This window comes from Chrysochloris asiatica, unplaced genomic scaffold (genome assembly GCF_000296735.1).
Source record: "Chrysochloris asiatica unplaced genomic scaffold, ChrAsi1.0 scaffold00417, whole genome shotgun sequence".
Classification (NCBI taxonomy): domain Eukaryota; kingdom Metazoa; phylum Chordata; class Mammalia; order Afrosoricida; family Chrysochloridae; genus Chrysochloris; species Chrysochloris asiatica.
The window spans coordinates 365,253-390,692 of NW_006408935.1; the positions used below are offsets into that span (position 1 = coordinate 365,253).

Consider the following 25,440-nt stretch of genomic DNA (forward strand, 5'->3'; position numbering starts at 1 on the left):
AGATGAGGCTTTCTGCTCCTGTAAAGATTTACAGCCTCAGAAACCCTATGCTGGGTCGCTATGAATTGGAATCGACTCCACGGCTAATAACTACCACCATTATCATGGGAACCCTAGGAAACTATGACTGGAATCTGTAAAGGATGCTAGCACAGATTAAGGAGAATTGATTGCACTGAGCATGGGATTATCTCCAGGTGAGAGTGATGCCAAACCAGCATCAGACACGGAAAAGGTGATCAAATACCAATTGTTGTTGAAGGAATGAGTGTCTAATGATCTGAAGCCCTAAGAGCTCCCATATCTGACACTTTCTAATATTAGTTCCATGCTCGGGCTGTTTATTCACACTAGTAAAGGCCCTAAAAGGACCATCCACATTTCTTAATCTACCTGTGACCTTAAAAGCTCCACCAATGGGTACCACCTTCAGCATCAACTAAAGAAAGCTCGCAAATGATGGAATCTGATTGGTTCACCTACGATCCAATCAGTGTCATTCTCTGCCAGAAGAGAACACTTGTGAGTAGTCAAGTCCAATGGGTTTTACACCAAAATGGGAGTTCAGTTGATCTCTAGGGGTGGGGGTAGACAGAAAAAGGCCCACCACCACCATGCCCCAGGTTACCTAGACACAGAACAGTGACACTGAGTGTTAACTATTCCTTTATTAGGCAGTGAGGGGCTGTACAATGCAGGGACTGGTATTCAACTACTCAAGGGTTGTGACCAGAAACCATATTACAAAAATAGCCTAAAAATACCTCTATTCTGCCGTGGGGCTGGGCCAGGGGAGCATCAGGGAGAGGGGTCTCCCCGCAAGCAGCTCCTTCCCTCCCTGCAGTCCCATATTTACAGGGAAGCAAAGTGGACTACAGGCTTCTCCCCTGAACCCCAAGTTCTCACCAGCTTCTCCCCAGTTCCCAATGGGAGGTGGTCCCAGGGACAGCAGGGTTCTGAGGAAGAGGGACCTGGGAGTGGGCTCTTCAGGCCAGAAGGGCCCTTCCCCCAGCAAGTTAGAATAAATCCTATCTGGAATGCAGTGAAGTAAGGGAGAGGGGTGGGGGAGGAGGCTCCCAAGACTCACCCGACCCCTGGCTCCAGAGGGCACGCCCAAGGGTGCCTACTTGGTACACACCAGGGCCGTGTACTTGGTACACAGGGTCCCAGTTTGCCTGTGCACTGCGTACACAGAATCCAGCTTGGCCAAACGGGCCCACAGACTCAGCCCCACAGGGGCACCGGGGGTTCACAGGGAGGGGGAGCATCTCCATATATATATATTGTAAAAAATAATTATAATAATAAGTTTGTTTAAATGAATTTGTTTTCTATACAAAATGTAAAAAAAAAAAAAGAAAAATCCACTCATGTAAGAGTGTGAAGCCGGAGGAGGGAAGAAGGAAAGAGAAAGTAAGAGACAAAAAGGAGGTCCCAGACTCACCCCAAGACTGGGAGGGTGGGGCAGTCAGTGCCACCCATTATAAATAAAGGAAGACTGAGGCCCTGGGCTGATGGTCTGCCTCGGCCACCAGCAAGGCAGGGTGCAAGGGACTGAACAAGGCTAAAGAGAAGAGAGGTCAGGGTGAGGTGAAATCAACTCCCCGAGATCCAGGCACTAACGAGGCTCTCAGGCCAACACCTGCCTCTTGGGAGGGACCTCAGGATGGGGCCCCAGCTGGGTCGGGGTCTGAGTGAGGGAGCCAGGAACTGGCAGGGGGAGGGTCTGGGCAGGCAGTGTTCCAGCAGCTGTAGCCGGGCTAGGTGTAGAGTCAGACCAGTCTGAGAGGGAAGGTGGGGACGGACTGGCCCAGTGCTCCGGGGACTCAGGGGAGGGGGTCAGGTAAGGGTGCTCACTAGGAACACGCAGGAAGTGGGCCTTGCGGGGGCTGCTATGGGGCCCAGCTGCCACATATTCCTCACCATGTCCTGGGGTGGCGAGGTAAGGTGGGGGCCGCTCCTGGGGGGAGACAGGGGTCCCGGGGTTCAGCAGCTGTGGACCTGGGGCCAGGGGCAACAGGAACGAGGGGCCCGGTGGGGCTGGTGGGGGCAGGCGGGCCCAGTCAAGAGGCACCGCCACCGGATTCAGCAGACCCAGGCTCAGCACGCAGCCGCCTGGTGGCTGGCGCCCCAGACCCATGCGCCCGGCACCCCCAAGCTGCGCCAGAGAAACTGCTGTGGCCGTGGCGGCTGCGTAGGGCCCCTCAAGGGAGAAGCCACCAGGAGAGGCAGGGGGCCCCCCAAAGGGCCGGGGGGAGTCCAGCGAGTCCACGGGTGAAAGGGTGACGGAGCTGTCTGCCAATGGCCCTGGACAGGCCAGCGTCAACTTCTTGCCCCGTCCCCGGGCCCCCTGCGGCCCGAGCCCCGCCTTCCCAGGGGGTCTCCGATTCTTCTTGCCCCCTGACGGCGCTGCTTTGAGGCCCGGGAGGAAGGCCCCGGGTGGGCAGAGCAGGGGCCCCAGGCCGTGGGGGCCTGGAGGGCTGCGGGGCCCGCTAGGTTGGTCCAGCAGCCGCACGATGTCCTGGTGCAGCCGTTCCTGGGCCACGTCCCGCGGTAGCCGGTCCAGGTGGTCGGTGATCTCTCGGTTGGCAAAGTGGTCCAGCAGCAGCTTGGCAGCCTCAAAGCTGCCCTCACGCGCTGCCAGGAACAGGGGCGTCTCCTCCTGGGGGCCAGAACCCACAGGCATCAGGGTCATGAAAGCCACGTTAAAATTCCTGGCTACCCCCAGCCAAATCTGCTGAAGCTTCACAGACCCCGTTTCAACTCCTGACCCTGCTGGAAGAACCTGAGCAAATTCATTCTTTGATGGCACATCTATGGAGCCTCGGGGCCAAAGCCAGGGTGAGGCAAGTGAGGCACTAGGTCCAAACAAAAAACAAACCCAACTTACTGCCATTCTGTCAGTTCTACCTCATGGCAACACCATGTGTTAGAGCAGAGCTACCCCATAGTGATCATCTTTACAGAAGCCAATCACCAGACCTTTCTTCTGTGATGCTGCTGAGAGGGTTCAAACTGCCAACCTTTAGGTCAGTAGTTGAGTGCCAACCATTTGCCCCGACCCAGAGACCTTGTCAGGATTTTTTATTGAGGACCCACTAAAAGCACTTTACAGACACTTTAGAGCTCACCAAGTTCTCGGGAGAGGCCATACTGTTGCTTTTCCCTTCCACTTCACAGGTAAGGAAACTAATGTTCAGAGAAGTTAGTGAACTTGCCCAACATCACACAGCAGTGGCCATAGACTTCCTCCTCTGCTCCCTAGTCATGGCTTCTTGGCCCAAATCCCACCCTGAAAGGTGGCCTCAGGCAAGGTCAATGTCCCTACCGCAGCCCCCAGGTAGGCTAAAACCCAGGCTCACCTTGCTGTCCTGCATATCCTTGTTGGCTCCGTTTTTGAGCAGGACCAAGGTGGCCTCCACATTGTTGACAGCAGCAGCCCAGTGCAAGGCTGACTTCCCTGGAGGGAGAGGGGAGAAGACAGAGTCTGGACCCAGCTCATGTTTCTGTCCCCACAGCATAAAGCAGAAAGTGCCCAGAACGTGGCCTGGAGCAGGATGGTCACGAAGTCATCAAACACGTGTATGGGCAGGCACTCTCTGTACATGTGTGTGTGTGTGTCGCCAACTCCCAGTACACAGGGAGCTGTGTGTGCATGTGTGCATGTGCTTACCTGCACATGGTTGTCACTACTGAGGAGCACTGGGTCACTGAGTGTGCTTCACTTGGGTGTACCTACCACAACTATTCACAGGGGGTTCTTTCAGTTCAAATTAAAATGCAAATAAATGCACATTTAGTTCTCTGTCACCCAGACGCATTTCCAGGAGTCTCTCTGTGTGTGGCTAGTGGCTAGCCCATAGATGACAGACACAGAACACATCCATCAGTGCAGGAGGGCTCAGTACAGTGCCCATCTACAGCCAGGGTTCTCAACGGAGGGGGGGGGGGGGGGGGGGATTTTACCCCCTAGCAAGGCACTGTGCATGTCTGGAGACAGTTTTGGCCATCACAGCTGAGGAAGGATCCTGCTGGCACTGAGTGGGTTGAGATCAGAGATGCTGTTCAACACCCTACAGTGCCCAGGACAACAACTCCCACCACAAAGAATGCTCCGGCCCCAAGTGTCAGCCACATTGCTGGGAATCTGCACAGGTGCAAACGCGAGGCCTCCACAGAGGTGCCTTCGCAGTGTGCTGAGTCAGGCCCCGACTCACAGCCGCCCCACACACCACAGAACAAAACACTGCCTAGTCAATTCTGACTCATAGTAAGCTCATGGTGACAGAGAGAACTGTGATGCTCCATAGGGTTTTCAAAGGCTAAATGTTCAGAAATCAATCTTCTAAGGCCCCTTTGGCTGGACTCAAATCGCCAATCTTTCAGTTAGAAGCTGAGCCTTAACTGCTTGCACCATCCAGGGACTGTGGTTGGTGGTGGCTCTGTGCCACAGAGTCGGTTCTGACTCATAGCGACCCTGTACAGGGTTTCCGAGGCTGTAAATCTTTACGGGAGCAGAAAGCCTCATCTTTTTCCTGAAGAACAGCTGGTAGTTTCGAACGCAGTTCGGAACGTAACCACTGTAAATTGGGCAAATCTGCACATGCATTACCATGGTTGTCCAGCAGAGGGCGATACAGTAGGTTCTGGCAAGGCAGATGGAAAGTGCCTTGGGGAAGGGCAACATTTTCTAAACCACAGTGGTATTGTACGGGCATGCAGTGGCACGTCCACATTGCAGCATGGTTAGGTGTGCATGAACTTCAATGTTCAAGTCTACACGTGGGTGTGAATTCACACAAACACAAGAGCTGGGACCAGGTAGTACCCCTCGGAGCCCCAACAGCACTACTTTCTCTGCCTGCCTACCAAGCTCATCCACAGCATTCACGTCCGCGTGGCTGGCAATGAGCTCTTCCACCATGCCCTCCACTGCCAGGCGGGCTGCCAGGATTAGTGCCGTCGAGCCGTCAGCCATGCGGGCATCCAGGTCTGTGGATCGGTTCCGGATGAGAATCTGGGTGGGTGGAGAGAGGAGAACAATGCAGCAGGGGCAGACAGGGTAGAAACAGAGTCAGGAGGACTCCCAAGCCCCAAGCACTGCCGACTTCCACCTGCCCTGGAATCAAAGAAACAGCCAAACATGGTATTCCGTATATCCCATTTTATAAATGAGAATGAGCTCATTAAGAGTAACTCAGTTAATGAAAGGCTGACCCAGTACTCAGTCTCACCTGGAAGACACCTTGAGCATCGGCGGTGACAGCTGTGTGCAGAGGGGTACGGCCTGAGTGGTCCTGGGTGTTAGTATCTGCCCCTGCATCCAACAGCCGCTTGGCCGCGTCAGCCCGGGCATAGCGAGCAGCCAGGTGCAGGGCTGTCTCGCCAGTGCGATCAGTCTGTGCCCCGAGTTGGGCGCCCTGGCAGATCAGGTCTGAAATGATGCTGGCTGACGTGTCATCGGCCTCATCCTCCTCAGCTGGCATGGGCTCCAGGACTCCCCCACAGAAGGAGGCCAGCATTAGCGGGGTGAAGCCATCTATGGGAATCAGAAGTAACCCCTGAGCGTGGTGGGCACCAAGGTCTCTCCAGGGAGTATCACAGGCTCCACACGAGGGGAAAATGGGAGTGGCAGGGCCTCCCATATGCACACATCTGTGTCAGGTGCCCCAAGCTTACCCAGGATAAGGATTCCTGAGCATGTGATTTGGAAGTAGGACATCCAGGACTAAAGCAGGGGAAACCCAGCAAGTGTGCAACCTCAGGCTAACTTCGAGGAACCTACTTCAGCCCCATCCCATGGGGGTTCTCTGGAGAGTGAACTGTACCAACGCCATGGGTAAACACTGCCTCTGGGGACATAACTTCCCAGGCACTGCAGGTTCCTGGAGCCTGAAGGACTTCCAAAGACAACCACAGGGAGAAAAGGCAGAACAAAGCCGGGATAGGAGTACCCAAAAATGTGACAGACCCAAGAGGATCTGGGCAGTATGGTCAGTTACACTCGACACATATTTACATTATATTGCTCTGGTCTCCTTAGGGAACCATTTGCATCCCATTCTTCATCCATGGGTAGAGGCCCGGATAGAACTAAACCCCTCTCCTCAGCACAGGGAGAGGCAAGCCACCCTATAGATTTGCATAGTCTAGCCCCCTGGCCACACTGATTGGCTCAGGGATGGACATGTGACCCTAATCTGACCAATCAGAACTCATCCTAGGACTTCTGATTGAGCAGTTGCAAGAAGAGGGTTGATTCACCCAGTGGCCATCTTGCTGCCCCCAGGAAAAAGTTAGCTGGAGTTGGAGCCACCACAGCTGGCCGGAAACTGAGCCCTTAGAGGTGGGAGAAGAAAGACTGAGTTTTAGATCCAAATGCACCTGGCACTTTCAACTCTTAAACCTGCAAATCCTTTTTCTTTTTTTTTTTTAATTTTAACTTAAGCTAATGTGAGTTGGGTTTTTGTGACTTACAACCAAGATTCCTGATTTGCACACACATACACAGACGCCTGAATACAGCCCAGTTCTCCCCAGAACGCAGCTCCAGAAACAGCCTCTCGTGAGAAGGAGGGGCAGGGGCGCCATCACTGACCTGGACCGCGCACATTGACGTCCATGCTGTCGGAATCCACATCGCCCTGTGGTGGTGTCAGCGCCATGGCAGGCGCCACACGAATGTCCGCAGCCACCAAGTGGTGCTGAGTCCACTGACGGCAGTCCACAGCATCCTCGGCCCCCACACTGGGCTCCTCTACCTAGAGGTACAAGGAGCCAGGGTCTTCAGACCTCACCCTCTGGAGGTGGGCACAGACACCAGTGTGGGAGTGGCCCCCGCCCAGGGTTTCTCTCACTCAAACACACACAAAGAACCCCACTGCTGTGAGTCCATTCCGACTCACATCAACTCTCTAGGACAGAGAACTACTTGCTTCAGTTTCCGAGGCTATGAAACTTTACAGAAGCCGAAGCTTTATCTTCCTCCCACAGAACAGCTGGTGGGTTTGAACCGCGGACCTTGTGCCACCAGAAAGGTACACAGCGCCCCTGAAAACCCACGAACACCCTCTGTCTTTGTTTCATTCACCAAGTCCAGCAGGTGCCCAGGTAACAGCGTCGATGACCTCAGAACTCCCTGGTGCACTTTGGGGCTGGGCACACTGGATAACATTCCGATTCAGCACAGAAAATAATCTGTTTGGACCAAAGATCTCCTCCGGGGAAGACCCCAGGCTGGTCTGGGACCAGGGTCCTAGCTGGGGAGGGGGCAAGGACCTTCGACCCACTGCTGTTCTTGTTAGTTGCCTTCAAGTAGATTCTAACTCAGCGACGCCATGGCTACAGAGTAGAACCAATCTGTAGAAATTCCCAAGGCTGTGGTCTTCCAGAATCAGATAGCCAGGCCTTTCTTCTGAGGTACCTCTGGGTGGACTCGAACCACCAGCCTTTCGGCTAAACGTCAAAGGCTTCACTATTTGCACCCAAGGATACATCTCCTTTTCTCCCTGAGGCCACAGAGCAACACCAGGAAGCTGCAACCTTTCTCTTGAGCCTGAGGGGTAGGTGGTAGGAAAGCAGAACCTCCCCTGGGCTCTCCCACTGACCATCTGCCCCACCCAGGACCCTGTAGGCGGGTAGCACCTTCAGTCTCTTGGCCTCCGGGCACTCGGTGTCCATCCAGTCTGTTGCCACCTCCCCCATCAGACTCTCACTCTTGGCCATGTTCCTGTGGGGACAGTGAAAAGGGTAAATATGAGGGGACACTGGCAGCCTGCCACCTGGGAGAGGGACTTGTGGATAGAGTCAGGGGAACGGTCAGAGAGACGAGCTCAAGGCATCTTGAATTGGTCAATAAGCATACAGGACAGGGTTGAGACAGGGTCCAGTGACAGGATGTGGGGTGGGCTCACAATGAGAGAATATAACAGTGACAGGCGGAATTGGGGGAAGGGATCGTTGTGGGGTCATGGGTTATGATGGGGGATGGTGGGTCCTAAGGTGGAATCAGAGGGAAGGATGGGGTCAGGGATCAGAGCAGTGGGTTCTAGGCCAAGTGAGGGGCCATGGGGAAACAGTGTGGTTATTGGGGATGACCTCATACTAGGTGGGAGATGCAGCCATGATGGTGAAGGGTCAGTGGTCATGAGGTCAGAAGTGAGGGACAAATCCAGAAGTCTGGGTGAAGTCAGGTCAGGGTGGGGTAGGGCATCTTAGGGGAAAGTCAGGAAGTCAAAGGTAAAGATGGAGGTCAAGGCCAAGATAGAGGGCCATGGGCTAGAGATGGGGTGAAAGGTCAGGGTGGGTTGGAGCCAGAGGTGGGATTGGGAATCATGAAGAACAGGCCCAGGGGTGCAGACGGAAATCATGAGGTCAGCAGTCATGTGGGAATACACACTGGGTGGCACGGGGGCATCTGAGGGGCTAGGATTCGTGTGGAATTAGGGGGGGGCTGGGACAGGGTGACCACCAGGTCAGAGTCAGTGCTCAGGGGGGACGAACAGTGGAGCCCAGTGTAGAATCTGAAGCTAGAGTCAGGCCAGGGTCAGAGGTCAGTCAGTGAGTCTCAGCGGACAGGATCCTTACTTCATGCCCAGCGCGTCCTGGCCCACGGGCTCCCGTCGGCCCTTGTGGCCTGCAGCCGTGTCCTTGTGCAGTGAGAAGCCCTCGGGGAACCACAGGGTGCTGTGTTCACGCTTGCGCCGGGCCACCATGACACCCAAGACGAGAATGACCAGCAAGAAAACGGCACCTGCGGCCAGCAGCGGCAGCACAGGCATACTCGACTCCGGCGGCTCCAGGGGTTCAGCTGCAGGAAGAAGTGGGGTTTCAGCTCTGGCGGGGTCCCCCACTGGGCCCCCAGATCCCTTGTGTAGCCCTGGGGCATGGTCTCACCCCGCACAGCCCGCAGCGGGTACGGGAAGTCCAGACGTTCCACCGCCGACAGGGCACCCAGGTAGTCGGCCGCGCTCTGGGCATCAGGGAAGCAGTGGTCATTCTCGGGTGACTGCAGGCACAGCCGGTTGTCAATCTCCAGCATGACCACAGAACTACAGGACACATGAACAGGAGGACCAGACTAACCCAGTGATCAAGCCTTCACAAACCCTTTGTCCTAAGAGATGTTAGCCAAGTTATCATTAATGACTTCACAGGGTTTTTAAGACAGTGGCCTTGAGTTGCTGAATGCTAGCGCCATCTTCTGAGGAGTCTTTTGGTTAAGTTCGAACACCAACCTTTCGACTCGTTGTCAAGCACTTAACTGCTTGTGGCATCCTGCGATTCCTTCACACAGTGTCTTAAGCTTTTGCAAACATCCTTTGTGTTAAGACCTAGCCTGTTACACATTGAATTGTGTCCCAAAAAATACATGTGTTATAATCTTAACCCCTATACCTGTGAACTTCTGGTGTGGTGCTGTAGGATCAGCACTGGACTGCAAACCACAAGGTCAGCGGTTCAAACCCACCAGCTACTCCTCAGAAACCCTATACAGGGTTGCTATCAGTGGGAATCGACTTGATGGCACTTAACAACAAAATACCTGTGAACAGAGTCCCTGGATGGATCAAAAGTTTAAGCACTCAAAACAAAAAGTTGACTGTTCAAGCCCACTCCATGGGGCCTCTGAAGACAGGCTTCAAGTTCTACTCCCATAGCCAACCATAAACTGGTATGAGGGTGCAAAAGACTCGTGCCCAAAGGTGGAGCCCAATCTGGGGCACCATTCATGCTCTAGGGTATAAATTATTTTCTCCCTCAATGAGTGGCGCTGTGGGTTAATGCGCCAGACTGCAAAGTCGTTTGAACTGCAAGGTCGGCAGTTCAAGCTCACCAGCAGCTCCTTGGAAACCCTATACAGGGTCACTATGGGTCGGAACTGAATCGACGGCACTTAACAACAACAATGTGGAACGGAACCCTAATCCCTATATTTGTGAAGACAAGCCTGCTTTGAAATTGGGTTTTCTTTGCTATGAAGTTAGACCATATCCAAATTTGGGGGGAGGAAAAACGTTGCCCTCCGACGCATGGATCTCAGAGTAGAATTATGCTTTGTGGATTTTTTTTTCCAGGTACCTCTGGATGAACTCAAACCACCAACGTCCAAGTTAACAATCAACACATGAATCGAGGGTACCACCCATCCAGGTACTCCATTACAAAATGTTAAGTAAAATCGCAGAAAGACCTGGGTCTGCTCAGAGCGCCCCATTCCCAAGAGCCCTTGTACAGAGCAGGGTTTTCTGGATTCACCAGTGGGAATGGGTGGGGCCATCTGTGGGGGTGGAGGCATATCATGGGATGAATCAGCACAAGTAGGTGGTATGACTCACCCGATCACTTCCGGAGTCAGCTCACGCCGAGCACGGGGTTCTGGGCCTGGCCGGTGGTAAGGGAAGACCATGGCTTGGCCATTCCCGTCCAGGCGAAAGCGCAGCGACGTGCGCAGGATGGCGCTGAGCCGCTGCAGGAAGTCGGCGCTGGAGCGCAGCAGCTCTTCCGGCGGCAGGAGCACAGTGAGCACCAGCACCCCGCGCGCCAGCAGCGCCGGCACCTCGCCTGCGCAGTCCAGCCCATCCCAGCCGCATTCCTCCGTGTTGCAGCCCTGGTCGCAGCGGCCGTCGGCAAAGTGGTCTGCGCAGTACTTCTCGTACACGGGGCTGGTGGGCAAAGAAGGCAGGTCAGGGAGTCTCAAGGGCAGATAACCAGTGCACAAGGGGCCCCAAATGCTCCGGAACTTGAAAAGGTTTCAGCAAATACAACTATGAATTCGCTTAACACCATACCATACCAGTTGCCAGTGGGGTTGATTGGAACTCCTGATAACCCCATGTAAACAGAGTAGGACTGAAGTGGTGCACAGGGTTTTCAAGCCTGTGACCTTTCAGAAGCAAATGCAAAGGCTTTCTTCCAAGCACCTCTGGGTGACTTTGACTGCCAACCTTTCGGCCAGTAATCAATCCTTTGAACCATTTGTACCAAGCCACAACAACTCTATCCATTCAAAGCTGTTGGTGTTAAGTACAATATAGTCAGAGCTACACCATATAGGATTTCTGAGGAGTGGCTGGTGAGTTTGAACCACCACACCTCGGGATTCAAACAACCGAACTTGTGGTTGAATGCTTATCCTACGTCGCCACACCAGGACTCCATTCGATTCAATAACCATTACTAATGGTGTGGATCCTGGGAACACTTAGGGTAGGTCCAGCCACCAATCTCCCATGTGGAGGAGCCATTCCAGTAGGGTGGAATAGATGTTAGAGGAGAGAAAGCAGAATGAGTTGTATCCAGTTACACATCAGTAAAAGCAAAAATAGAACTAATCCAAAGATTGGCAGTTCAAACCCACCCAGAAATGCCTCCAAAGACAGACCTGGTGATCTACTTCTGAAAAGTCACAACCTTGACAACCCTATGGAGGAGTTACTTCTACCCTGAACACATGGATTGTCCAGTTGTTGGAACAGACGTCTATTCACCCTAAGGCTATCAAGAACAGATTAGTTGCATTTGACACTAATGACCAAAAACCAGATGAGCTGTGGAATGACGTTTAGTACAAATACAGGAAGAAAATAAGGGGTCATTAAAAAACACAGAAAAGACCAAAAGGATTTCAGAAGAGATTCTGAAACTTGCTCTCCAGCATGGTCAGTGGTTGGTAGTTACGTGCCTCAGAGTCGGTGCCAACTCATAGAGACCCTGCATAGGATTTCTGAGGCTTTAAATCTTTACGGCTGCAGAAAGCCTCACCTTTCTCCCATGGAATGGCTGGTAATTTTGAAGTGCAGACCTTCAGGTTAGCAGCCTGATTCAGAACCGCAAAGCTGCCATAGATAAGCTAAAACAAATGGAAGAAATGAGGAAGTAAAAGAACTGAACAGAAAATTTCAAAGGGCAGCTTGAAAAGATAAAGTCAAGTAATGAATGAAATGTGCAAAGACTTGGAATAGAAAACCAAAAGGAAAGAACATGCTCAGCATTTCTCAAGCTCAAAAAAATGAAGAAAAATTCAAGCCTTGACTTGCTATATTGAAGGATTCTATGGAAAAGATACTGAATGATGCAGAAAGCATCGACAGAAGATGGAAGGTATATACAGAATCACTGTATCAAAAAGAAATGGTCAATGTTCAGCCATTTCAAGAGGTAGCACATGATCAAGATCCAGTGGTATTGAAGGAAGAAAGAAGTCCAAGCTGCACTAATAGTATTGGCAAAAAACAAGCCTCCAGGAACTGATGGAATATAAACTGAAATCTTTCAACAAACTAATGCAGCATTGGAGGCGCTCACACATCTATTCCATACTTGTGCCCTTCCAAAGAGAGATGATGTGGTGCTGTGGGCTAATGCGTCAGACTGCAAAGTCGTTTCAACTGCAAGGTCAGTGGTTCAAGCTCACCAACTGCTCCTTGGAAACCCTATACAGGGTCACTATGGGATGGAATCGACTCGACGGCACTTAACAACAACAAAAAAGAGAGGTAACTCAACAGAACATGGAAATCATTGAACCGTATCATCAATATCACATGCAAGTAAAATTTTGCTGAAGATAAAATTCAAAAATGGCTGCAACAGTACCTCAACTGATAAAAACTCAAGCTGGATTCAGAAGAGGACATGAAACTAGGGATACCATTGCTGACGTCAGATGGATCTTGACAGAAAGCAAAGAACACCGGAAAGATGTTTACTTGTGCTTTAAAGACTTTTGACTGTGTACCTCATGACAAACTACGGATAATATTACAAATAAGTATTCCAGAACAATTGATTGTGTTCATGAGGAACCTATATATAAACCAAGAGGCAATCGCTCAAACAGAACAAGGGGACACTGAATGGTTGCAAATAAGGAAAGATATGTGCCAAGGCTGTATTCTTTCACCACACTTATTCAATCTTTATGCTGAGCAAATAAATCCGAGAAGCTGGATTATATGAAGAAACTAGAGGAAGACTCCTTAACAACCTTCGATGTGCAGATGATGATACGCGCTTGCCTGCTAAAAGGGAAGAACACTTAAAATACTTAATGATGAAGATGGAAGAATACAGCTTTCAGTATGGATTGCACCTCAATGTAAAGAAAATAAAAATCCTCACAACTGGAGCAATAAATAAAATAAAGGAAGAAAAGACTAAAGTTGTCAAAGACTTCATTTTGCTTGGATCTACAATCAACGCTCCTGGAAGCAGCAATCAAAAAATCAAATAACATACTGCACTAAGCAAATCTGCTGCACAAGACCTCTTTTAAGTGTTCAAGAGCAAAGATATCAGCTTGAGGGCTAAGGTACACCTGATTCAAACCACAGTCTTTTCAATTGCCTCACATGCATGTGAAATTTGAACAATGAACAAGGAATAAGAAAGACTGTAGAACTGAATTATGGTGTTGGAAAAGAATGTTGAAAGTACCATGGACTGCCAGAGGGAAAAAAACAAAACCTATGTTGGACTAAGTCCAACGAGAATACTCCTTGGAAGCAAGGTTGGCAAGACTCCATCTCTGATACTTCATACATATTATCAGAGGGGACCAGTCCCTGGAGGAGGACATCATGCTTGGTAAAGTGGAGATTCAGCAAAAGAGAGGAAGACCCCCAACGAGTTGAACTGGTACAGTGGCAGCAGCAATGGACTCAAGCTTAACACAATTGTGTGGACGGTGCAGGACTGGGCAGTGTTTCATTCTGTTATGTATAAGGTCGCTGTGCATCGGAACGGACTCAGTGGCTCCTAACAGTAATAACACAATCACACAGAGGGTGTGTAGTATCAGAAGCAAAATATAGCAGGAGAAGGGCAGGCGTGGTAATGGATGGGGGCCATAGGTGTGTATCAATGGACAGCGGAGGGTACATGGACAGAGCATTCAGCTTGACACGCAAGTACACAGAAAGTATAAACAGACAGGGCACTTGAATGGTCTGACAGGCAAATCAGGGCAAGGCAGAAAGATGGCTAGGAAGACAAACACATTGACAGACTGGGCGGATTGAAGGAGAGACTGGGGCTAAAATGCCAGGCAGACTGGACACAATTCTGAGAGGCGGTGACCCCGTGCAGATAAGACCCAGATGCACAGCAGATGAACGGACGGAGACTCACTTGCAGGTACGTTCGTGGCCACCAGTGTGACAGTCGAAATTGTCGTAGAGGCAGGCAGGTGAGCTGCAGGCAGGGTCGCAGCGACTGTTGTTGAAGAGGCGCCAGCACTGCAGAGCCGCGCACTGCCGCCAGGGGTCACCCACGCTCAGCGAGCAGTCGCCACCGTCCCAGCCACAACCCGGGCTGTTGCACTCGCGGTCGCAACGGCGGTCCCCGCGTTTGGCGCGGCAAGCGGCAAGAGCGCACCGCGGCTCCTCGGCGACCTCGGGGACAGCGGAGGGCGCCTCACAGCGCATCCCTGCCCAGCCCGGGGCACACGAGCAGAAAAAGAAGGGCGCGAGTGGCGCGGGGTGGCACAAGCCCCCGTGCAGGCAGGGGGCGGCCGCACAGCTGGCGTTGGTGGGTCCTGGCAGCAACCCCCGCGAACCTCGGCAGGCGGGCCCCGACAGCCCCGGGGGGCAGGCACAGCGCGGCCCACGTACGGTCTGCTGGCAAGGGATGCCCACTGGACACTGTAGCTCCCGGCAGGAGCGCGCCACCCGCTCGCACCGCGGACCCCAGAAGGGCTGGGGGTAAGGCAGAACAAGAGAAGAAAAAGCGAGGGCAAGAAGACATGGGGAAGAGGAGAGAGTTAGCGGAGGTCAAGACTTGAAGAGGTTGAATCCTCAACCTCCCCAGGTCCTAGCCAATCTCATTCCTCTCCACCGGAGGCTTCACCTTACAGATAGGCCCACCTTCCCCCGAGGCCACGCCCCTACTTCCTCCAGGTAATTACAGGCTTTCCCCTAGAAAGTTCCACCCTTCCCTGTACCCCTGTTTAGGCCTTCTCTTGAGACCACCAGAAGTTCTTTCCCCAGAAACACTGTCTGCCATTTGAACGCCCACTCACTCCCCACCTACACCTACCGGGACACAGTGGCAAACGAAAGTCAGCGCCCCCCCAGGGCCCTGGCTGGGACGGCACTGGCCTCCACGTTGGCAAGGCTGGGACTCGCAGGGGGACAGGACAGTCTGACAGCGGGGACCTGGGTGAATGGGGGATGGTGAGTCCGCTGTAGTGGGGAAATGACAAGCATGTCCTTGCCCAGGCCCTCTCTTGCACTTACCTGTGAAGCCTGTGTGGCAAAGGCAGTGGAAGCTCCCACCTGGGTCCTGCAGGCAGTCCCGAGTGTGTGCCAAGTGGCAGGTGCCCGGGCGACACTCGTTGATGTCCGCCTCGCATCGCAAACCGGTGTAGCCAGGCGGGCAGGTGCAGTGGAAGCCACCCACCAGATCCACACAGGTACCATTGTGCAGACACAGGGGGCTGGGCTCCTGGGTGGGGCCTGGACCACAGTCATCCTCATTGATCTCACAGAGCACACCTGGGGGATCGGGACAGTCAGGGGTGATGAAGTCCCAGCTTTCCACCCTGCCCTCCAACCCTGGCCCCGGCAGCCCGGTCATACCTAGTGTCCCGGGCGGACAGGAGCAGAGATAGCGGGCCACCAGATCAATGCAGGAGCCCCCATGCTGGCAGGGCTGAGAGGCACACTCATTCACATCATCCTCACAGTTGTCACCAGTGTAGCCGGCAGGACACTACAGTGTGAGGGCAAGATGGAAATCCACTCAGCCACGGGGACAGACACACCCAAACTTCCCTGTGAAGACACAGAAAAGCCAGCACAGAGGACACACACAGGCACCCAGAAGACACACCCAACCCAGAGGGACAGACACAGGAGAAATAGTCAAGACACCATAGCCAGAAACACAGATAACACCCAGGAAACAACCAAAGACAGATACCCGCAAATCTACAGACTTGCCATGGAGCCAGCCCTAACTCATGGCTACCTCATGTGAGTCAGAGTAGAACTGTGTTCCACAGGGTTTTCAATGACTGATTTTCAGGAAGCAGACTGACAAGTCTTTCTTCTAAAGAGTTTCTGGGTGGACTCGAACCTCCAACCTTTCAGTTAGCAGCCAAGCTATTAACCAATTACACTACCTAGAGATTTTGCCTGAAGAATGACTCTCACCCAAATACACCCAGAGAAAGGCACACTCACACAGGGCCATGACCAGATGCATGGCACCCCTTACCTCACACATGTAGCCCCCCATGTAGCCACGGCAGGTGCCCCCATGCTGGCAGGGTTGGGCCAAGCAGGGGTCCACCTCCTGCTCACAGTGGCTACCCGTGCGGCCTTCTGGGCACAAGCAGTAGTGGACACTGTCCTCGTCTACACACTGCCCGCCAGCCTGGCACAGCTGCTCCAGCTGTACACCTGGGCAGAGGAGGGCGGCATCAGGCACACAGGCAGCCACATAGGTTTCCCCCACCAACATTACCCAAAGCATCACCCAGGTTGTCATACACACCCAGACTGGCATGGCCTTAACCATTCACAACACACACGTACACAGCCCTGCCGGCATCACCCAGAATCCCAGCTGGAGTCACACAGCACCCCTACTGTGGTGACCAAAATCACCTATGGGCACACACCCTGCTGGCATCGCATCAAAGTCATCATACCCGCCCCCTGCTGGTACAACTCCAGTCACACACACACATGTTCATACACACGTCGTCACAGCGCACCCCAGCTCTGTCACTACTATGGATGGAATTGTGTCCCCAAAAATGTTTGTTGGAACCCTAGCCCTTCTGGCTGTGGATGGGGTCACCATGAGTCAGAATGAACCGAGTCTGGTTTGGTTTATACAGATGGTGGTTGTTAGCTGCATTCAAGCCTGACTCCTTCTCACAGCAAGTGTGTGTGTGTGTGTGTGTGCGTGTGTGCAGAGTAGAACTGCTCTCCGTGGTTCTGAAGGCTGGGACCTTTCAGGGGCAGATTGGTCAGGCCTGTCTTCCAAGGCCCCTCTGAGTGAGTTCGAATAGCCAACCTCTGGGCTTGTAAAGGAGTGCTTAACCATTTTGCCATGCAGGGGTTACTGTGGATGGGATTCCATTTGGGAACAGAGGTTTCTTTGTTATGTTAATGTAGTCATAATCCATGTAGGGTGGGTCCTAGACCTACTCACTTTTGAGATCTAGAAAGAGCAGGTTGTTGTTATGTACCATGGAGTCGGTTCCGACTCATAGCGACCCTGTACAGGGTTTCCGAGGCTGTAAATCCTTACAGGCGCAGAAAGCCTCATCTCTCTCCCGTAGAACAGCTCGTAACCACTACGCTACCAGAGCTCCTTAGAAAGAGCAGGTTAGGCAGAGAGAAATAAGCACAGAGGGGAAAATGTGTGTCATGTGGAAAATGCCAAGGAAGTGAAGCACGCTGGGTCTACAGAAACTGAGAAAGACCATCCCCCAGAGATTTCCCTGATAACCAGGGCCCGGAACTGACTTCTAACTCCCCAACTGAGAGAGCATTCATTTCTGTTTACTAAAGCCCCCACCCCCCAACTAGCAGTATTTCTGTTCCAGCACCTTTAGGAGACTGAGACAATGAGACAGTCACACACAGTGTCCCACAAGCCACACACATTCTCACCAGCTGTCACTCACACACACAGCCTCCAAGCCCACACAGAGAGTGCATACCAACATCGTCCATCAGCTCACACTAGCCCAAGGTGTGCACACACGTCCGTTCCCACCCCCACCCCCAAGACCCTCACCAATCTGGGCTGCGGCCTCCCTGCACGGCAGACTCTGGATGTCACAGAGATGGCCACTCCACCCCGGGGCACAAAGGCAATAGAAGGAGGCCCCAGTCTGGGCGCAGCGACCCCCATTCTGACATGGTGCACGGCTGCACCAGTCTACCAGCGTCTGGGAAAGGGGACCTGAGCGTCATGACTAGGGAAACCCTAGACAGAAGCAAGACCCCTGGCTTCTGTTCCAGGATCTCCATCTGGGCCCTCCCTCCTCAAGGACCCTCAGGACACCTCCCCCAGGGCCTCTGCTGATCCCTTTCCCGGACCCATAGCAGAATCCTCCCCCAGAACAACTTTCCCTGCTTAGATCCAGGCAGGTCCCCTCCCCAGAATCCCAGCAAGCTGCCCACCTGGCACTGGCTGCCAGTGAAGCCCTGGGGACAGGCACAGTGGTAGCCAGGGTAGGCGGTGCTGCAGACACCCCCGTTCAGGCAGGGTCGTGACAGGCAGGGGTCAACCTCGTGTTGGCAGTGGGTGCCTGTGTAGCCGGGACGGCACAGGCAGCTGAAGGAGTTCACCCGGTCTATGCAGGTCCCTCCGTTGAAGCAGGAGCTGCAGGACAGGGGAAGGTCAGGCCTGGCCTCCTCATAAGCCTCGCCCCTCCTGCTAGAACTGAGCTGAGAAGTTTAAATCCCAGGCGTGGCAGGTCCACCCTCCCTCCTTGGCCCCTTTTAAGGGTGGGGACTCCTCTCACTCTCTGACATACCTCCTCCAGAGGCGCTGCCCCTTGTCTTAGCCCAACTTCCCAGGTATTTCAATGCTAAGGTGGGAGTCACATGGAGACCTCACCTTGTCCTGGACCCCAACTCTACAGTAACCTCCCAAAATGTTCAGTTCCTTCCATGGCCCAGCCCCCATCAGGCATCAGATCCCCCAAAACCAAACCCAATGCCATCAAATTGATTCTGACCCACAGCAACCCTATAGGACCAAGCAGAACTACCCTATAGGGTTTGCAAAAGTCTTCATCTTTTTGGAAGCACATCCCCACATCTTTCTCCCACTAAATGACTGGTGGGTTCAAACCGTCAACCTTCCAATCAGCAGCCAAGTGCTCTAAACACTGTGCCACTAAGAATTCTGATTGATATTGTAAAGTACCTTGGAGTCAGTTCTGACTCATAGCAACCCTCTATAGAGTTTCCAAGGAGCAGCTGATGGGTTTAAACCGTGGACCTTGTGGTTCACAGTCCAGTGTTTACCTACAGTGCCACACCACAAGTCCAGATGGAGCCCTCACAAAAAGAGTAGAACCAACATTCCTCCATTCTGCCACCTCTCCTTCCCAGGCCCCACCCCATCTCTGAGCTCCAATAAGAGCCCACCCACCTGGGGCTACAGTCAGGCAGGTCCCGTTCACAGCGAAAGCCTCCATAACCCGGAGGACAGGTGCAGGTAAAGGAAGCCACGTGGTCAGTGCAGGTGCCGGGGCCGCAGGGATTACTCAGACACTCGTCCACATGGCGCGTGCAGCGTGGACCAGTGAAGCCAGGGAGGCAGGAGCAGGAGAAAGAGCTCACGCCATCCTGACACAAACCACCATTGAGACATGGATCTGTAAGTGGAAGAGCAGCAGGTAAGTCACTCGCCTTGTCCCTGTGAGCCCAGCTTCTCCTCAGCCAGGCCTTGCACCAAAGGGGGTTCAGGAGGAGACTAGGCTCCATTGAGAGGGACCACATTTGGTCAGAGGGCTCAAATTCTGTCCACTTCTATGATCTCAGAGACCCTGGGTAGTACAGTTAACACACTTAACTACTAACTGAAAGGCTGGAGGCTCAAGTCCACCCAGAGGCACCTTGGAACACAGACCTGACAATCTACGTCCAGAAAATCAGCCCTGAGAAAAGCCGATGGAGAGTTCCTGGTTGACACAAATGGTTAAGTGAAGGACTGCTAAACAGAAGGTTGGTGATTCAAATCTACCTAGAGGTACTTCCAAAGAAAGGCCAGGCAATCTACTTCGGACAGACCACAGCCTTGAAAATCCTGTGGAGTGCAGTTTAACTCTACACACAGTGAGCGAGCCAGGAGTCGGTGTTTAAAACTCCATGTGTGGCTTGCATCACATGTCTGTGAGACAGCGCTGATATTAGAGAACTCTCTTGGGGCCTGCTAGCTCATACTTTACCCACAGGCTGACGTGCTTGAGGCCAGAGACTTATGAATCAGACAGACCTGTGCTCCAGCTTCAGTTCTTTCCCATAACTTTGTGTGTGACTTTGGGCAAATCATTCAACCTCCCTGGGCCTTAGTGTCAGTCACATAGGACAAGCTTCTGGAACATGTCTGCTAGGTCAGTCAGCACCCCTCAATAGCTCGCCTGTACTCACTGGGGTCGCAGTCATCGATGTCCTGATCACAGGAAGGGCCACTGTATCCTTCATGGCAGGTGCAGCTGAAAGTCCCTGCCAGGTTGGTGCAGGTACCGTGGGGGCCGCAGGGTGAGGGGCCCATACACTCATCCACATCCTGCTGACATCGTGGGCCTGGGGGGAGGGGGAATAAGAAGACACTTAGGTTAGAGGTGCTCGCTAAGGCCTGGGGGTACTGAGGCTTAGCTGGGCATAGACAAGAATCACAAGGCGTGGTGGTATTCACCCTGCAGGTTTTTGCCCATGCTATTCTGGTACTCCCCCTCTCCTGTCTCAGTGAGTGGGAAATGTTCTTCTAAGAAAAAAAGACATTTGCTGTCTCATGGTGCCCCCATGGGCGTCAGAATAGGATTGGGCTCCATGGGGTTTTCAATGGCTGGTTTTTCAGAAGCAGATTGTCAGACCTTTCTTCCAAGGTACCTCTGGGTGAACTTGAACAGTCAACCTTTCAACTATTAGTCGAGCACATTCATTGTACCACCCAATGACTCCATTCTTCCAAGACACTGTCCCCAAACCCTCAGCCAGCATCCTAAATCCCTGCACCCCGGCTGCTCCCCAGCTCTATAGCCCTTCTCTGGAACTGGCTAAATCCATGTCCAGCTCCATTCTCTGCCAAAAGGAAGCCCCCTCAAAGGCAGGGTTGGGTGAGTCCCCTCTGTTCCTAGCATCATGCCACACAAGGCAGGGTACACAGGAGGTGAAGGAAAGGAGGAGGAAGAAGTAACTGGTATACCTTGCCAGCCAGAGGGGCAGGAGCAGACAGCCAGTTGGCCAGGGGTAGACTCACAGCGGCCCCCATTCTCACAGGGGTTTGGAGTGCAGGGGGATGGCAGCTCACACTGGCGGCCTGTGGAGGATAGGCAGACGAAGATGTTCCCATCTCCCTTATGTTACCCACCCCCAAGTTCCTGAAGGGAAAGAGAAAAGGAAGAAAGAAGACAAAGGTCTGGGGGAGAAAGTGGGGATACGTACCCTGAATGCCAGGGGGACAGGTGCAGCGGAAGCCCAATCCATCGCTGGTACAGGTGCCGCCGGCCCTACAGGGCTGGGACTCACATGCATCCTGGGTAAGGCTCTGGTCACACCTGGGGCCGCTCCAGCCAGGTTCACACACGCAGCGAAACCTAACAGAAGGCATTCATGATGTCAGGTAAGCCAGAAAGGTGGTCAAGGGGAATTGGGGGGGGGAGGGGAGATGGGGGCTGGAGAGAGGCCTCACCCGCTGGGTGCATCGTGGCAGATGCCATGACTGCAAGGTTCCTGGGCACAGGGATGGCTGGGAGGGAGGCAGAGTGGGGGCAGGGAGCCTGGAGGACACAAGCAGCGGAAGCCGTTTTCTCTGTCCACACAAGAGCCTCCTTCAGCACAGGGGCTGGAAGCACACTCATTGATTTCCACGTTGCAAAGGGATCCTGTAGGGAGTGGGGAGAGAAGTGGGAATGAGCAACCTTGTCAGCCCAGAACAAGGACACAGAGCCCGGTTCCAGGGCCAACGCCTCCCGTGGAGGTACAGACTTGCCCCACTGAACACAGCCACATCTTTGAGGAAGGGTTGAACTGTTTCCTTCAAAATTCATGTCCACTTGTGTTAGACACTGAGTTGTGTCCCCTGAAATACGTAAATGGAATCCCATTGGGATAGGGGTTTATCATGTGAATGCGACCATATCAGTGTAGAGTAGGTATTAAACCAATCACTTTTGAGATATTACAAAAAAAATCCATCAGGCAAGTACAAACAGGGGAAGGATAAATTTCACAGGGAGATCACCAAGGGACACTAAGGAGAATGCTAACAAAGCTAAGACAAGGATTTTCCCCCATAATGGACTTCTAATCTGTGAAAGAATAAATTTCTGTGCATCAAAGGTACCCACTTGGAATATTTCTATTATAGCAGCAACTAGGAAACTAAAGCAACCTGTGAATGGGGCCTACTTTGGATATAGGATATATATGAGTAAGGGTGAGCCATAAATCCAATGTGAAAGGTGTCCTTAGAAGAGAGAAGTTTGGAGACAGAAATGTAGACAAACAGCAGAGGTCATGTGAAGCAGAGGCAGAGATTGGAGTGATGAAGCTACAATCCAAGGAAAACTGAGGACCACTAGCAATAGTTACAAGCTAGAAGAGACACCTGGCCTCCAGAACTCAGAGCACATTCTGCTGTTTTACAGCCACCTGGTTTGTGATACGTAACATATGGGCCTCGGTCTCATACCTCATTCTCATTCTCTTACAGGCTCTTATTCAAAACCAGAAGAGCCATGTCCCCAAGCCAAAGCAGTCTTGTTCCCAGTCACCCTCAATCACAAACTTCTGCAAAGTCACTTCTGTTTCAACAAAGAATTAAGTTGGTCCCACCCAGATACGCCTGTTGTGCAGTTTGGACACCCTCACAAACAAGGAGGCTCCCAAAAGTTCTTGCGAAATTCCATTATCTTTTCATTCCCCCTCAGATGTTCCAGAATAAGCTTGAGCCAACAGGACAGACAGCCTCATGGCAGCGAGAAAGAGCACAAAAAAATGGACAATCTTGCTGGACACGTATGTGCCAAGACAGGGCCATGACTTCGCCACACAGGTGACTTCACCCTCGCCAATTGCTCACTCACCTGTGAAACCAGGTTGGCAGACACAGTCGTAGCGGTTAATGCCGTCCCGGCAAACGCCGAAGGTGCAGGGGTTGCTAGCACAGTCGTCGATGTTCACCTCACAGTTCACACCTGGGGGAGGGAAACACGGCAGGGATCACCAACCACTGTGGCCCCTCCTGGTACCCCCATTCCCAAATTCTTTATGCCCCTCCCATGTGAGCTGGCGCTGCTCCAGCCCCACCTGTGGTGCCCGGTGGACATCGGCAGAGGTATTTGTCCACCAGGTCTAAGCATTTTCCCCCGTGGCGGCAGGGCTGGCTGCGGCACTCATCCACCTGGCTCTCACAACGCGTGCCGGTGTAGCCCGGGGCGCATGCGCACGAGAAGCTAGCGATACCATCCACACAGCGCCCATGGTGGCAAGGGTCCGGCGAACAGTCATCGATGTTGCGTTCACACAGGGTGCCCTCAAAGCCTATGAAAGGGGCAGGAGGGTCAAGTTCCGTCCAATGCCAGGTCCTGCGCACAGCCATGGCTCAGCCCAATTCTGGCTCTGACCTACCTCAGGGCCCACCCACTGGACCCTCGGGAGACTAGCTCCACTCAGGCCCAACTCCCAGCCCACCAATAATACATCCAGGGCTCAGGGCTCTCCCAGGGCCATGACATTCCCAAATCTGTGACCCCACCTCAAGTTCCTACACAATCAACCCTGTTCCACTCAGGACAACAAGTGGGAGCACATAGGTGGCACCTGGGGGTGGGTGGGTATAGAGGTTTGAACTCACCTCCTCTAGCTAAATGAGCCCTGGACTCTGCAGGGCTCTTTGGCCCTCCCCTAGTCCTGATGTGGCACTGTACGATAAAGCATTGGACCACAAGGTCGGTTTGAACTACAAGGCTAGTAGTTCAAACTTATCAGATGCTCCTTGGAAACCCTATATAGGGTCGCTATGAATCGGAACCCACAAAGCCTTTTCTTGGCCTACGCCCACCATTGGCTCCTCCCCCAATTGGTTATTGGCTCCACCCCAACCTTACCTATGCCTACGTGGATCATTGTCCCCGCCCAAGTCCTGCCTTGCCTCATCTTCTCATTAGCATTGCCAGACCCCCAAAGCGCTCCCCAAGCCTGTTATTGGCCCTCTCCCCACACTAGCCTCGCCTCCAAATTCCCTCCGACCTCTCATTGGCTGGCTGTCGCCCCACCCTCACCCTCTGCGCAGCCGCACTCGTAGCCATCGGGCTGGTCCACGCACTTGGCACCGTTTCTGCAGGGCGTGCTGGCACACTCGTCCACATCCAGCTGGCACGTGGCCCCGCTGAAGCCTGGGCGGGGGGAAGGGGGGCAGTGAGGGGTGGCTCAGGCAGGGTCAAGAGCAGTCAGTCCTCGCCAGCCCTGCTGGTCTGGGCCTGGGTCACCGATTCCCTTGGTTTAAACTAATTTCAAAGTTTTTACCATCCGATCACCTGGTCTAACTTGCCTCTGCCCAGCTCTAGGGCCATCCATTACTAGAACTCACCTGAGGGACAGGTGCAGCTGAAGCCATTGACACGGTCCTTGCAGACACCTCCGTTGACACACGGACTGCTCTGACACTCATCAATATCCACCTCACAAAAGGTGCCAGTGAAACCTGAGGGAAAGGAGGACGAACAGGGTGATGGAGCTTCCCCCTGCTCTGAAGAGGGTGAGGAGGTAAAGTAGTCCCCTTCTTGTCGTCCCTTGACCTCGCCCCGCCCTCAGCCCTAATCCTTGATTCTGGTTTTGCATAGGCTGTATCCTCATTCCACAGTGGTCCCAACTGGTCCAAGACTCCTGAGATTCCAGAAGGTCCTTCAGACCCTCTCTCAATGACAAAGTCTAGGCCATGCCTCCAGGCCTAGTACTAGACTTCAGGCTCTGCCTTGCCTCACTCAGGCAGCACGACCACGGAGACCACTACCACCACGCAAGGCCTAGACCGCAAACTCCCATTCTCAGCCCACGGGAGGCTTCTCCATTGGACACCGCCCCCAGCCACACACAGTTCTGCCCTGGCCCTGCCCCCACGCTCCCTGGCCAACACTAGCCTCTGTTCTGCCTCCACTTGGCCCAGCACCGGGAACCCCCCCACCTGTCTTGCCCACCAAGCACCTGCCATGCAGATGCAAGTGAACTGGCCGATGCGATCGAGGCACGTGGCCTGGTTCCGGCAGGGCCCCGACAGGCACTCGTTGATGTCAGTCTCACAGCGTGGACCTGTGTAGCCGCGACCGCACTGGCATAGGAAGGAACCTTGAGTGTTCACGCACCTGCCCAGGTGCTCACATGGGTTAGCTCCTGGGGGAGAAGGCACAGCGGGTGTGGGTGTGGCCAGCCCAGGCCCCTCCCCTCTGACCCATTCCCAGACAGCCCCTCACCGATGGAGCACTCATCCACATCCTGGTCACATGCTCCTCCGGTGAAGCCCGGCGGACAGGTGCAGATGGCCCGGCCGTTCACCGGGTTGGTATCACATATAGCATCTTCATGACAGGGGTTACTGACACAAGCATCGTCCAGGTGGCACAAAAGACCTGGGAAGAGGGCAGGCAGGGGTCAGTGGTGGACCCTCCAAATCTACCTAATGGTCTCAAATTTTGTTTTGTTTTCATTTTTTTGCTTTTATCTACAGTAATTTAGTAGTTAAGGA

At 53.3% G+C, this 25,440-nt stretch overlaps 1 protein-coding gene across 1 annotated transcript in view; it reads right to left on the reverse strand.

Moving 5' to 3' along the window:
- Positions 1-1,630: 1,630 nt before the first annotated feature.
- Positions 1,631-25,440, reverse strand: part of NOTCH3 (notch 3) — a 34,704-nt gene continuing 10,894 nt past the window's right edge. The window contains exons 7-33 of the mRNA XM_006876815.1: positions 25,169-25,324; positions 24,903-25,088; positions 24,289-24,402; positions 23,981-24,094; positions 23,007-23,240; positions 22,784-22,894; positions 21,388-21,580; positions 21,141-21,292; positions 20,902-21,015; positions 20,124-20,279; positions 19,123-19,348; positions 18,144-18,345; positions 17,755-17,908; positions 16,219-16,403; positions 15,579-15,711; positions 15,237-15,494; positions 15,037-15,155; positions 14,131-14,696; positions 10,338-10,664; positions 8,896-9,050; positions 8,587-8,809; positions 7,645-7,729; positions 6,599-6,761; positions 5,235-5,539; positions 4,870-5,017; positions 3,363-3,460; positions 1,631-2,662 (exon numbers count right to left, since the gene is read on the reverse strand). Coding sequence (XP_006876877.1) covers positions 1,631-2,662; positions 3,363-3,460; positions 4,870-5,017; positions 5,235-5,539; positions 6,599-6,761; positions 7,645-7,729; positions 8,587-8,809; positions 8,896-9,050; positions 10,338-10,664; positions 14,131-14,696; positions 15,037-15,155; positions 15,237-15,494; positions 15,579-15,711; positions 16,219-16,403; positions 17,755-17,908; positions 18,144-18,345; positions 19,123-19,348; positions 20,124-20,279; positions 20,902-21,015; positions 21,141-21,292; positions 21,388-21,580; positions 22,784-22,894; positions 23,007-23,240; positions 23,981-24,094; positions 24,289-24,402; positions 24,903-25,088; positions 25,169-25,324 — 5,909 coding nt within the window. The remainder of the gene's footprint in view (positions 2,663-3,362; positions 3,461-4,869; positions 5,018-5,234; positions 5,540-6,598; positions 6,762-7,644; positions 7,730-8,586; positions 8,810-8,895; positions 9,051-10,337; positions 10,665-14,130; positions 14,697-15,036; positions 15,156-15,236; positions 15,495-15,578; positions 15,712-16,218; positions 16,404-17,754; positions 17,909-18,143; positions 18,346-19,122; positions 19,349-20,123; positions 20,280-20,901; positions 21,016-21,140; positions 21,293-21,387; positions 21,581-22,783; positions 22,895-23,006; positions 23,241-23,980; positions 24,095-24,288; positions 24,403-24,902; positions 25,089-25,168; positions 25,325-25,440) is intronic.